This window comes from Podarcis pityusensis (genome assembly GCF_964106645.2).
Source record: "Podarcis pityusensis genome assembly, chromosome: 2".
Classification (NCBI taxonomy): Eukaryota; Metazoa; Chordata; class Lepidosauria; order Squamata; family Lacertidae; genus Podarcis; species Podarcis pityusensis.
The window spans coordinates 84,014,605-84,029,296 of record NC_138029.1 but is presented as its reverse complement, the minus strand read 5'-3'; the positions used below and the strand labels follow the sequence as shown (position 1 = coordinate 84,029,296).

Here is a 14,692-nt window from a genome sequence, read left to right as displayed (position 1 = left end):
CTTAAGTCTTTTTGTGGGTGCACACCGAACACGAAACAGTGTTATGGGTAACACATCCACCCATCCTAATCCCGTTTCCTGGGTTAATTTTGCCAATTGGGTTTTCAGAGTCCGATTCATTCTTTCAGTTTTCCCTGAACTCTGAGGCCTATATGCTGCATGCAGTCTCCATTTCACTTGTAGGACTCGACATACTTCTTGTACTACTTGATCAATGAACGCTGGCCCATTATCACTTCCAATGCATCTAGGTAACCCAAACCTCGGGATCAATTCAGTGAGGAGTCTCTTAGTTACCTCTCGTGCCTTTTCAGTTCGGGTGGGAAAAGCTTCAACCCATCCGGTAAGAGTATCTACAAACACAAGGAGATACTTGAATCCCTTAGAAGGGACCAGCTCTGTGAAGTCCACAATTAGGCTTTCCATGGGGACATATCCCACATGTTGGATTCCAGGAGGTTGTACCGGTCCCTGCCTGGGATTGTTTTTAGCACAAAGAACACATTTCTGTGAAATGCAAGTTGCTAATTGTGATAGGTTAATAATATACAACTTCCGACTGAGACTCTCTCTGGTTGCAGTACCGCCAAGGTGAGTAGATTCATGATAATTTCTTACAATTGTGCCTGCTAGGTGATGAGGTACATAAATCCTATTGTCCGGCAGGATCATCCAACCGTCCTTCACAACCGCTCCTTCCTGTTCAGCCCACTTCCTCTCTTCTGGGGTATAGTGAGGTTTAACTTCTCCTGGAACTACCTCTGGTATGAGGGCTGCTATAAATCCTCCCACAGGCTTTTGGGCTGCCTCTCGGGCTGCTTTGTCAGCAGCATGATTTCCTCTGGTTATTGGATCCCTTCCTCGTCCATGACCTTTGCAGTGCATTACAGCAATCTGTTCTGGAGCCCATACTGCTTCCAACAGGATTTCTACTTCAGGTCCATATTTCAAGGCCTTCCCGTGGGCTCCGATTAGACCTCTTTCTTTCCATAGAGCACCATGTGCATGCAGGGTTAAGAAGGCATATTTAGAATCAGTATAGATGTTTGCCTTACATCCGGCTGCCAATTGCAGAGCTCTAGTTAAACCTATAAGTTCAGCTTTTTGTGCTGAGGTGCCAGCAGGCAAAGCTTCAGCTTCCACAACTTCCTCATTGGTGACCACAGCATATCCTGCTCGTCTGGCACCTTCATGCAGGTAACTGCTACCATCAGTATAATATACAACATCTGGATTTTTCAATGGTTCATCTTTCAGATCGGGTCTACTGGAATAAACTTCATCCATTATTTGGAGACAATCATGTGATTCTTCATCATCTACCTCTGGTAGGGGCAGCAAAGTTGCTGGATTGAGCATATTCACTACTCGTAGATGAATCCTGGGATTTTCACACAATAGGCCTTGGTATCTAGCCATCCTTGGGTTCGTTAGCCAATAACTACCCTTATATTCCATGAGTGTCAGAACAGCATGAGGTACATTCACATACATCGTCTGGCCGAAGGTAAATTTATCAGCTTCTTTGACAAGGCTTGCAGTGGCCGCTACTGCCCTTAGGCATGGAGGCCATCCTTTTGCTACTGAGTCCAATTGTTTTGACAAATAAGCTACTGGACGATTCCAACTTCCTAATCTCTGGGTCAGGACTGCCGCTGCAATCCCATTCTGTTCATGTACATACAGCTGAAAGGGTTTTTCCGAATTAGGCAGTCCAAGGGCTGGGGCCTCCATAAGTCGTTGTTTGATAACTAAAAAGGCTTCTTGCTGCTCAGGTCCCCATACGAATGGGTCCTTTTCTGCACCTCGAGTGCTTTCATGTAAGGGCTTGGCCAGACTGCTGAAATCAGGTATCCATAGTCTACAAAACCCTGCTGTTCCCAGGAATCCTCTGAGTTGTTTCCTTGTGGTAGGTTCCTTGATAAGGCAAATAGCTTCCTTCCTCTCTGGCCTCAATGCTCGTTGTTGGTGTGAGATGTCAAAGCCCAAATATTTGACCTTTTCTAAACATAACTGTGCCTTTTTCTGGGAAACTCGGTAGCCAGCTTCCCAGAGCAAGTGGAGCAGTTCCTCTGTCCCTTCTTTACAGGTATCAAAATCCTTTGCTGCTAATATAAGGTCATCTACATATTGCAGAACCACCTTTTCTCCAGGTATTGAGGGGTAACTTGTTAGATCCTTCGCCAAGGCAGTGCCAAATAAAGTTGGGGAATTTTTGAATCCCTGGGGCAATCTCGTCCAGGTTAGCTGGCCTTTTGTTCCTGTTAAAGGGTCTTCCCACTGGAAGGCAAATATAGGTTGGCTCTGTGGTGCCAGCCGGCAACAGAAGAATGCATCTTTCAAGTCCAATACAGTAAAAAATGTTGCTTCTGGTGGGATCAAACTCAGCAGGGTATATGGGTTTGGTACATTTGGGTGCAAGGTCTCGATAGCCTGGTTTACGAGCCTCAAGTCCTGTACTGGCCTGTATTCATCTGTCCCAGGTTTCCGAACAGGCAATAGAGGTGTGTTCCATTCTGATTGGCAGGGCTTAAGCAGACCATATTTTAATAGGCGGTCCAAATGTTTCTGGATGCCCTCTGCTGCTCGCCGGGGTAAAGGATATTGCTTTACAGATACAGGGGTAGCCATAGGTTTTAGGGTTACTACAATTGGAGCTATATTCTTAGCCATTCCTGGTGGGCTATTTTCGGCCCATACTCCTGATGGCACCTGTAGGGTTCGGAGGAGCTTGTTTAACTCTGTATCCAATGTGGGTTGGACTTGCAGGGCTGACATTAGGCGCCATGATTGTTCCTTAGGTACTGAGAGGGAAATTATTCCTGCTGCCTTTGATGGCAGTTTCATTTCTGGACCTCGAGGAGTGAAGGTGATTTGGGCCTGCAATTTGGACAGCATATCTCTACCCAAGAGAGGTATTGGACACTCAGGTATATACAAAAACTGATGGGTTAAACGATGTCCCCCAATCTGGCATTCCAAAGGTTGGAGGAAAGACCTCTTAGCTGACTGACCAGTGGCACTTTTAATGACTACACTTTTGGATGCCTTTTTCTGCAATAGTTCTGGGAGTACTGAGTATTCAGCCCCAGTATCAATCATAAAGTCTATTAAATGGCTCCCTAATTGAATCGTGACCGTGGGCTCCTGGAAGCCTAACTTTATGGAGTCCGGTCGTTCCTAGTCTTGGGTAAAATTCTCCTCTGCCAGTCCAATGAAATTGTCCCTACTCCGTCCTTGTCCAGGTCTCTGATATCTTCCATCTCGGATCATTCCCCGTCCCCGTCCCTGGTTTCTTGGGCCGGAGCCTGGGCCTGGGCCTGGGCCTGGGCGTACTTCTTCCAACCTCAGGGGTTCAGGACACTCCCGCTTCCAATGACCCTCCTTCTTGCAATTCGCACATTGATTCCTTCCCAGTGGTGGATTCCTTCCCCGCCCTCTCCCTCCATTTAAGGGGCGGTAGTCTTGCTTCACTGCTGTGGCTAACATCACCATCTTTTCCTTCTGCCACTTCTTCTTCTCTTGCTTCTCAGCCTCATCCCTATTCCGATAAACTCGGCGTGCAATGGCCATAATTTGGCTCATCAGCATCCCTTCCCATCCTTCTGATTTCTGAATTTTCTTACGAATGTCAGAAGCGCACTGGGCCACAAATGTAGCAGTAATCATTCTGCTGTTTTCAGGGGCTTCAGGGTCAAAAGGAGTCCATATACGATAGGCTTCCTGCAGCCTCTCTAAAAAGTCTCCTGGACTCTCATTTGGTTTCTGTTCTACTTCTGAGACTTTAGACATATTAGTGGGCTTCTGGCATGCCCTGCGGATACCTTGCACAAGCGTCTGGCGGTAGGTGGTAAGCCTGGCCAGATGAATTGCATTGTTTGGATCCCAATTAGGATCTTCCAAGGGAAAGTTGTCCCGGAGATGACGGTCAACATTTAAAATATTTCCCACTCTGGCCTGCTCACGCAAATATATCTGTGCCTTTTCAATTATGTCTCTCCTTTCCTCAGTGGTGAACAGAGTATTCAGGAGCTGGCGGCAATCTGTCCAAGTAGGACTATGAGTATTTATTATTGAAGTCACCAAGTCCATCATAGCCTGAGGTTTTTCTGCGAAAGATGGGGTGTGTGTTTTCCAATTCATCAGATCCGTAGTTGTGAATGGAATGTACTGGAGGGTCGAAGTTCGAGGTGGCCGTGGTCCGAGTTGCCCGTTAACCAGCACAGGCTCCTCAAGTGCATCAAATACTCTTCTGAGAGGGGCTACTACGTGATCTTTCTCTTCGCTTTGCTCTAGGGGCCTCAAATCATAGGGGATGGTATTTGTCCCAAGGCGTTCTTTTAGCAGCCTTATACGCCTGGCTGTATTGCTTGCTGACCGATTAAGGTCTCCCTGTAACTTCTGTAATAATTCTCTAGGACTTGGATGTACAGGGGTTTGGGGTAGGCAATCAGTTGTTCCACTAAAAGAGACTGTAGATGGAGTTCTACTGGGACTCACAGGTGGAATAACCACTTCTGCTTGGGCTTTATTATAGGCCTCCAATGCCTCCTGAAGATATTTATCATAATCTATCAAGGAATCGAGTTCTGTGACTCCAGCCCCATTATTCATTCCACTTTCTTGCCTTGGGGTTACAACTGGTGGAGTGTTTGGATTAGGCTCCCTTCGATGTGGAGCATAGGGTGGAGGTGGAAGCACCTCTTCCTCTGGTCCCTCAAAAATGGGTTTGAGTTTATTTGGCAAGATTCCTTTCCTAGCTTCGGCTTTTACAGCCAACAATTTGCATCGTTTGACTTTGCATTCCCTTATCCATGGAGGATTTTTATTTAATGTGCTCAGCCAAGAATCTATATATGAAAATTGTTCTGGGCACCCTCCAGTTTCTTTGGCGATGTTAGACCAAAGTTTGCTTACTAAATTTATATCAAAGGTTCCCTGAGATGGCCATTCAGTATTTTGTTTCGGCCACTCTAATTCACATAACGTTCTCAAGCGTTCTGGCGTCATTTTGACTCCATATGCCCCTGAGAAGGCTTTCTTAAAATTATTTAACATACATTCAAGAGGTGTATTTTCCCCCTTTGAACCCCCAACTCCCATTGTATCGCCCTGTGAAGTATCCACTCAGTCACTCACACACACGCTTCGTGAGATTCCTTGCCCGGGTGAAGTCGCCTTACCGGGAACCGAAGTACTACCCACTCCACACTCAGGTCAGCTACAAATTGTACTTTCTCACACATACAATGCGCTGGATACTTCACCATACTCTACCTCCCAACCTTTCCTTTCCCTACACCAGATCACCATCTGATGTACCCAACCACCTAGCGTACTCAGTTCCCCTTTACTGAGACGCAGAAGTTTGATCAAGACTTCTCTTCCTCCCAATTAATTGGAGGGCCAAAAACCCCTTAGTGCACTTACCCTTAGTTGGTTGCCTGTTTATTTCTCTGGTTCCCCCCGGTCCGTCGCCGTCGGTGGGCAGGGTATCAGACAGACGAGACTTCTGCGTTCCCCTGGAAAAAAAACTTCCCAGTGCGCGCTGGGTAAGCAGTGAGTGGTCCTCTCTCTTGTACCCTGCCCAGTAAGGCGAAGGGGCTGCGTTCCAGCAGACCACTTATCCGAGTCGCAGGCACCATAAAATGTAGCACCCTGCTTGTGGTTAACGCTTAGCTGGAATGAAATATTCAACGCAGCAATAGAGAAATTAAAATAATAATTTATTTGTCAGACAAATAAATGAGAGGCACAGTGGTATATGGTTACCAAGCTCTGGCCTGGTCTCCTGCCATTATGGCCAGCACTTATATTCCCTCAGCCCAGCTCCCTTGCTCCTCCTTTGGCTGCCTCTGTCCAATCAGCCTGGTTGAATTTCCTATTGGCTGATTGCTACAACCAATCCTAAAAGATACACCCATTTCCTATTGCCTTTTATGGGATACAAAAAGCTATATATTCTTCTATCTATAAATGACAAATAAGTAGTCATATATCTTACATTTGTCTCAACAAGGAACCTTAATTACCAGCTCACCTCTTGCCCTCCTTGCCCTATTGCCCTCCAAAACAGATGGTTAATAATTTTAAATTTTTATCTTAAACAGATGTCAGAGATCTTGGGTTCACATTCTCATACATCATCAATGAAAGATCTCCTTTTTGAAGGTCTTTAAACAAAGGCCTGACAACCATATATCAGGAGTGCTCGATGGCGTCTCCTGTCTGGCAGGGGGCTGGGCTCATTTGCCCCTCTGGTCTCCTACAGCAATATGACTCTATGAAATAAGAATTTAACATTTCTTTCTTTCTAGATCCTTTGCATAATTACATTTAAGCCAGTATATTTCATACATTATCATAGATAGCTTTTTAGAAGAATAAATCTTCTCAAAGTAACAGGAAGGAATCAGTTTACAGCCTCAAAATAAAATAGGAAAAAGCCTCTTTTTCTGTTTACACTTCTCCTTCTCCAGCCAGTTGCTCTTGGCCTTTAACCTTAGAAAGATATGGCTCAAGTTTAATGGTTTTTACTATTTACCAACTCTTAATTATGTAGGGTGGTGTAACCTTGCTCTCAGCTTGTAATTCTCTTTTTACGACTTTGAGAATTGTTTTCTGCTATAAATCAGGGGGCCCCCTTGTCCAGGAGGATAAACATCTTGCCAAAGTACTTAGGCAGCTGGTCTTCTGCCTGGCATAAAACATTTGAAAATCTTTAAGCTCATTTTAAAATACAGACCCTAATCAAACTATAAGCCTTGATAAAAATGCAGGCTATGATTAGATGCCTCACCACTTGATGGTAGAAATACCTCTAAGGAATTTGCAGGAAATACTAAAATTATCAATAAAAATCGCTGAAAACATTTAGAAGTAATCAAAATTAACAGTGAAAGAAAGTGAAATACACCAGCATCTACGTGTCTGGATAAGCTTATCTAAACAAAAATGTATTAAGCAAGCACTTAAAAGAGTAAAGTGAAGGTGTCTGTCTGGTATCCATAGACAGGGAGTTTCTTATTTTTCCTTCAGAATTGCTTTATTAACTCTGTTATATTAATAAAAAGATACCTACCTTGGCGTATTTTTGCAAGATGAGTAGGGTTAGGAACGTGACCTGTGCCCAACGTGGCTGGAGCCCAGCAACCTGCCTTTATTGAATTGTTCAGATTTTGTTATGAGGTTGTTTAGTCCATTGCCATTTTTCTTTGTTGCATGAAATGTATTTGACATATACCTTATAATTCACTGCCTTTATCATATACCCTCGTGTGTCACTCCCTAAAAGGTGGAGTGAAACATATGGGTCACCGGAGTCTTATAATGGTCTCCTTTGGCATGGCCCTGAGGGGTCATTTTAGTTAGAATGTGCAGGACTTTATATAACCCACTTTGTATAAGTGAACAGATTGTGGCCCAGGCTGCCTGTGCTGTTCTTTGGAAAAAAATAATTGCACTTTCAGTAATGTTGAAATGGGTGCATGGGTTCATTCATAAACTTGGTGTATCTACCTCTATAATCTCTTCAGTTCTTTTGAAATTTGTAATCGCTTGGAATACTTGAATATTTGCAGTGATATGGGAAATCATCATGGGGTTTTTTCCGTAAGGGAGTTTCTCAGAAGTCAGAAGTTATTTTGGCGCTCTCTTGATGTGGTGACATGATTATGGTTTGAACTACAAAACCTGCTAAATAAGCACCCTCTGACCTTTCTCTGGTCTGTAGTGTGTTTAATTCATTTGGCACAGGCAGTTGAGCTCAATGGATTTTGGCTTCCCAAAACATTTGTCCAGTGAAAGAGCTGTGTGCCTGAACATGTGCTGCCTGATCCTAAACAGCAAATCTTGGAAGTAAATCTTACCTGGTTTAGTGGGACTGAATTGTTAGGCAGTTTGCTTAGGGCTGTAGCCTGTGGCTATGTTTCTCAGGGGACCTCCGGGGGTAAAATCAAAGCGCTGCATTAGCAGCACTGAAGTGACTTCCCTAGGGCACAAGCCTGGGCACTGTGGGCCACCCAGATGACAACCCCCCCCCCCCCCGGCCTCGCTGATGTGATCCAAAGAAAAGCAGAGCAATACGTTTGGCACCAGCTTGGCTGCAGAAGTTGAAAGAAAAAGGCATACAAGGCGCCATCCAACCATCTTAGGGACTCTATTCCAGTCTTGTGTAGGGTTTACTCCTTAGCATTTTATTCTCCCGAAGATGTCACACAAGGCAATGGATGTTTAGGATCAGAGTTTCCCTTCTCCTAGATGAGCTACCTTCTCAGGTTGATGAGCCCCATCTGCCCCTCACTTCCCTCTACAGCACGTGCAGAGGATTGAGATCTTGACCGTTTGACCCACTATTGATCTTGTCGGCTCAATCCTGTGGAGACTGTTGTCACATGCAGGGGAAGTCTCTAACTCCCTGAGGGCTTGAGACCCATCAGCTACCCTCACCTGGTTTAGCCAGCCAGTTGACACTGTTTCCAGGGTGTGATAGGGATTTTTAATAGTTTAATAGTTACTTATAATGTTTTTATAAATAAAATAAGCAATGTTTCAAGGGGAGCTACTATTTCTGAGCCTGCAAAAACAACATAAAGATCTAGTTTTGTATTTGGTTCTTATTTTAAAATGTTTGCACCACTGACAGTTTTTCTAATTAAGTAATATATGGAAGGTTGCATTTGTCTTCCCCTGGAAGTGATTTTTAAATATTAACCTTCCTTTTTCTGTTTCTTCTTAGTCACGGTTTCCTTTTTTTCTGTACCGCAGACACTTACTGTTGTCAAGTTCTCTTATTTCTCTTTCATTAAGAGGGCATCACAACACTTATTCTGCTTTTCCTTATTTTGGAAAACCTGTTTCTTACACCCTTAGGAGGAGATGAAAAAGAAAAAAGGGCAGCTCTCTGCCTAATAACTGAGGCTAACATTAGTCTCTCAAAACAAACCTTTGTTCTGCCAGATGGGAAAAGGCAAACTAATAATAACAGTTCAAAGCAAAGCACTTAGTAAAGGTTAGCATTTACTTGCTTTTTCTAGAAAAGCACAAATTTGATAAGTACAGTTCAGACAATGATGTTTCTTAATGGGCATAAAAGTAATGAAGTTTAATATCTCTACACACTCATAAATATCATCCACATCTTACACTCTTAACATACAAAAGTTGAACTGCGTGCTCAAAAGGCAATTGGTGCATCCTTTATAGAATTATACTATTTCAGGTGGGGGAAACCCGTATCTGAATGTTTATTTAAAAGGAATATTAACTCCCCAGCATAAAATTTGCAAGGAGGCCACAGTAGTGATGCAGGATGTGGGACGGATTCATATAGCTAGGTAAGCAAAATGCTAAAAAGTGTGGTTTTCTTTCATGTGGCCATGTCAAATGAATCTTCCAATTTTGCTGACAAGTAGCCAGCAATCAAATAGCACTTTTTGGAAAGGCAAGAACTGTGAACACTGTTTCCTGCTTCCACCCTTTTGAAAATAGTACCCCGAGCTTTAGTCAGATGTTTCCCCATTGGTTTCTGAATGAGTTTTCAGTAATTTGCTGTATTCCTCTGGTCTGTACTGATCTTGCCCACTCTCCTCCCATCCTGTTGTCAGTGGGCGGGTCTCAGTAATGAGCAATATTCAGTTACACTTGCTTGACATACTCAAGAGCTTTTCTGCTTCCTGTTTCAGTGGAGCACAAGAGCTGCCTTAGATAATGCTATCAGAAGCCTAGTGCAGCAGCAGGAGCACACTTTGATTTCCCCAGCAGCTGCGTGCCAGAGAGGCTGCAGAGGGAAGACTTGGCTTTGCTGTCATAGCTGGTAGCCCAACAGAATCAGCTGTGACATCCGAAACTGCTGCTCCTTCAGCCACAATGGTGGCAAAGGATTATCCATTTTATCTCACAGTCAAAAGAGCAAACTGTGGACTGGAAGTACAGACAGCAAGCATCTCAACGAGAGAAACAGAGGTATGATCGGTAGATATTTGAGAGCCTTTACTGCAGTTTTTCTTCTAGTTGAAAGAATCTGTTTTACCTGGGGCAAAATAACTTGGAATCTCCGGTACTGATCTCTCACATTTTGCACATAGAGGACCTGCACAACTTTGCTTATACTCTACAGCAGCATAAGTTTGATATCAGAATATGCTTTGACAGTGCTTTTTTCTAGGGGGTACGCAGGGGTACACATACCCTTAAACATTTTGTGAATCTTTGTACTTTTGTCCATTTACTGTATTTATTTTTCCGGATTTGAACTATAAAATGGTGATTTCCTTGAGTCAAAATGAGAGTACCCCTAAACATTTTTAAATAGAAAAAAGCACTGTGCTTTGATAAAAATAAGATTTATTTCTGGAATAAGTAATTGAGAGATATGCACTGAAATGCATATATTAATGTTTTCTTTTAAGGTTGATTGTGCATTTCATAGGAAAACAGATTTCATGCTCAAATAAATCATTGGCATTCACAGGTACAGTCCTTTAGGTTCTCAATGCTTATTTGTTAAGTAAGACTATTTGAAACACTGTCATTTTCACAGGTTCACAAATAGAATCAGGAACAAGTGGCCAACAGGCAGAGGCTGTTACTGACTGTTTTAATTGAACTCTTTACAAAATACACAAAATATTTAGAACCCATGTGAGGTCTTTTCTGTTTTTTATAAAGAAAATTGGACTCCTTTTAATAGAGTTTCTATGAAGGACTATCTATCTATATATCATCTATCATCTATCTAGTCTAACTAGTTAATGAATTGATGAATATTTATTTCAGAGACTATTTAGGTCATCATGACTATGCTTTTTGTGGTAATGGGGCATTTTAGCATTAGCTATTTCCTTCAACTATATAAAATTTACTAGCTGCCTAGTCTAAGCTATATTTACTCAGAAATATGCCTATTGTTATCAGTGAGATTTAACTACCAAGAGAGTTGCATTGTCTGCCCAGAAATCACAAAAATAGCAGATCCTTTTGTTCATCTTAATAGGTGTTGTTGAACTGTCTTAGGTATGCAGTTGTATGACATAATAAGTTTCCACAATTTACTTTCTTGGAGATGTATACAAAAGGTTTTATATGGGTTGCTTAAATCAGCTGTAAGAGTTGATTCCCCCCTCCCAGAACATAAATTATGAAATAGTAATAATCATAGTCTTTCATTCGGATTATGATAATAAATTTATTTTAGCAGATTAGCTCTGCAGCTCTGATTTATGTGTTTAAGTGTTAGATAAACACAAACATTCATGATGAAGAAGAAAGTGCTCTGCTAATCTATAGAAGTGATAAAAGACCAGTTGAGTAGTTCTCCACAACAAACAGCAGAAAATATTTTCACAGCAGAGAAGCAAATAGAAAAACATGGAGTAAAATGCTATTTTAAAAACAGAACTCTTGAGAAGCAGGAGGGTATGCGTATATTGTCTAATAAGTTGCTAAACGGGACATTAAGACCAGTATAGTTCATGTTACGCTCAGAGGGTGCATTCACCTATGATTTTGTGATGTTTGTTGTTGTTGTTTAGTCGTTTAGTTGTGTCCGACTCTTCGTGACCCCATGGACCAGAGCACGCCAATTTTGATTTTGTGATATTAGGTGGTTAATCAAAGCAGCTTTGAGTATCAGCAATCCTTGAGCTTGAAGACCCTTTGCTGCTTTGTGAGCTTTAGGCAGCTGAAACTGGCTGGGATCATTGTCAGCTAGTAATATGCACCAAGTTTCTTAACTGAACAAATACTGGTAAAGTAAAAGGCTTGGTATTATTCTATTTGTATTTAAACACAAAACGAAACTGGGAGTTAATATGCTCATTCCTCTCTTGAATCTTGTTATCAAATTATTTTACAAAAGGAAGAATCAATGTTACTTTCTTCATACAAATTTGTACTATGGAGTGTATATTTGTGGATTATTTTTTTTAAAAAAACTTACTTTATTACAAGGTATTTGTGTATATATTGAGTGGTGTGAAAGCTGTAGTTTGTTTATAAATGTCAGTAATAAGAGAACACCTGCCCTCATGCTTACAATCTCAAAGACACAACACAAAATAAAAATAGGAGGGGGGAGCAAATTTAAGCACTCTTTCTTAGTTGCAGTATTCTTCCAACAACCAACTGAAGTTGAAAGATGTCAAGGTAAGGCAGTGTCAAAATTTGCTGGTATGATAGCAAAGTGGGTAGAGAAGCCCCTATAGCCCCATTCCTCTCCCTCTTCTGTTGCTTGAAATGGCTTCTGCAGATGACAGCTGAGGGTGGGTGAAGCCTGTTGGAGCTCATCTTTCAGCAGAGCAGGTGGAGAGGCCCAGCAGTGTCATAGCCTTCCCTCCTGGTGGGATGGATGCTGTAGATAACAAACTGAACCTGGTGGAGCTTTTGGTGAATGTTGGTATGGCAAAGCCAAGCATATGCAGGGTTGTGTGCAATGAAGTAGTTGTGCTTGCAGAACAAGCTCTACTCAGACAGTGGAACTTCCCTTTCCTCTCTTCCTCTCCCCCACTATCTCCAAATCTGCTCCAGAGAGTTGGGGGGGGGGGATTTAGAGCAGATTTGAGGGTGCATGCAGGTGGAGGAGAAGGTGGGGTTTGTTGCATGAGTGGAAGTCATTCCATGAGCCCATTGATTTCATTGTATACAACCCACAGTCCTTAATTCTTCCTAGGTTTCCACCTATGTGGTGTTACATGATGTGTAGATGGGGCTTACTGGGGAAAGTGGGAGAAGCTCTTCTCAACATAGCCTGGTCTATGGAATGTGTGATGCATTTAAAAATGGAGGAGAGAGAAAATCAAAAGACGACTAGCATGATAATTCTCCACATAATATTTTATTATATTAACTGAGGTCTAGAATGGAAGTTCTGTTGGGGGAGCAATTACTAGTGTCAGGGCTTGCAGACAGGCAGGTAGGTAGTTCCTCCGAACCAGAACTAACAGGGCTCTAGGCAGGAATTCAGCCCATTAGCAGTTCAGCCAGCATGCAGTGACAAGTTACATTGTCTGAGGAGGCCGGCCAGAGCTGGCAGTTATGTAAAGGCCAGATAAGACCGTATAGGCTGCTTAGGTCACCTGACTCTTAGGTCACTGTACTGAAGCTTGGACTGCGAGCTTCAATACAGCCTCCAGTCTGCTGTGGTGCTGCACAACTTGGGTTAGCCTTTATCTCTGACTGCAACCTGAACTGGTTGTGCAGGACATTTGAGCCTGACATTTGTTATATAGTAGAGATGCATTTCTTCTTTAGACTTTCTATTTGCATGGAACAGATCTGTCATTTTTTAACATGAGTATTTTCAGTTGGCAGTTTCATTGTTTATGATTTTCTTCCATGTGCCCAGAAATTATGTGGGGCAATATTTGTGTTCAGAAACTGGCAAATCCATTGCTTTTTTTCTGGAAACACCACATGTAATTTGTTGGAAATCATGAAACCAACCTTCAAATGATGAAATCAGACGTGCAACTTTTTCATTTATAGTGTTATTAATTTAGTTAGTATCTTTATCTGTTCTGGAAAAGGCTGTTTCTTTGTGTAGTGCCAATAGTATCTATGTAGTAGGTACTACAAAATTATTGCTGATTTTGCTAGACAGAAACCAGACAAAGTAGTGGTAAAAAGCTGCCAGCTAATAAATGGGACAAAGCAATTTCTAGCTTTGGCTAATCCAGCAAAAACTAAGAACTTTGAACTGTATGATGTAATAGGATAAAGACTAAAAAACAGAGCCACTTGATGCATTATAATCTAGTTTCATAATGTTAGTAAGCCATAATTCTGTGTTGTGCCCTAAGGGAGTGGCAATCATTGGAGTCAAGTGAGGCCAAGTACTATGAATTCAAGTAGTAACGAGGCCACGTAGTAACGAATTCACATATTTCTCTCCTTGACAGTACCCAGTTTTTAAGTAAGGATTGATATGCATATCTAAGTAAAAAAAGTAGTCTTTCTTTATTTATTATAATGTTTCTATCAGGCTTTCCCTACAAGAAGCTTAAGGGGACATACATGGTTCTCCATCCTACCCATTTCATCCTCACAACCATCCTGTGAGCTGAAATAAGGTGACTGACACAAGGCCACCCACTGAGCTTCATGGGTGAATGGGGATTACAATGTGGCTCCCCTATCCTCTAAACACTACACCATACAGCAACTGGTTGCAAAAGACCTGCGTTTTTAGCCTCTGGAATTAATATTGGAGGCTGAATTTAGTGTTTTTCTGCACAGCACATACGTAAATGAGGAAATTTGCTCCAGCAAGAAGTAGTGATCGCTAGCAACTTCAGTGGGTTTAGAAGTGAATTAGACAAATTCATGGAGGGTAAGGCTATTAATGGCTGCTAGCCACAGTGGCTACATTCTACCTGCACTGTTGGAGGTGATAGGCATCTGAATACCAGTTGCTTGGAATCAAAAGGAGGAAAGAGTGCCGTTGCACTCAGGACCTGCTTGTAGGCTTCCCATATGCACCAGGTTGGCCACTGCAAGAACAGGATGCTAGAACAGACGGACTCTTGGCCTGCTCCAGCTCTTATGCTCTTAATTGGAGCTGCTGTTTTACATTTTAGTGGTAGTTGTATGAAGTTGTCTAAATGGTAATATGAGAATAGATACCACAATAAACATGAGAGAGAGAAAACTCTAAAATACATACAATCTGACTAATAGTTTTCAAATACTGTTTGAG

The 14,692-nt window shown here is 42.2% G+C and overlaps 1 protein-coding gene across 8 annotated transcripts in view; it reads left to right on the top strand.

Annotated features, from left to right (window-relative positions):
* ARHGEF3 (Rho guanine nucleotide exchange factor 3) overlaps positions 1–14,692 on the top strand; it is a 121,050-nt gene that overhangs the window by 84,055 nt on the left and 22,303 nt on the right. The window contains exon 1 of one of the 8 annotated variants that reach the window (XM_080996795.1): positions 9,688–9,963. The exons of 6 other annotated variants lie outside the window; for them this stretch is intronic. In XM_080996795.1, the coding sequence (XP_080852921.1) occupies positions 9,868–9,963 (96 nt within the window). In that variant the 5' untranslated portion in view covers positions 9,688–9,867. Of the gene's footprint in view, positions 1–9,687; positions 9,964–14,692 lie in introns of those variants that run through there. One more of the 8 variants, XM_080996793.1, reaches the window with a different exon arrangement.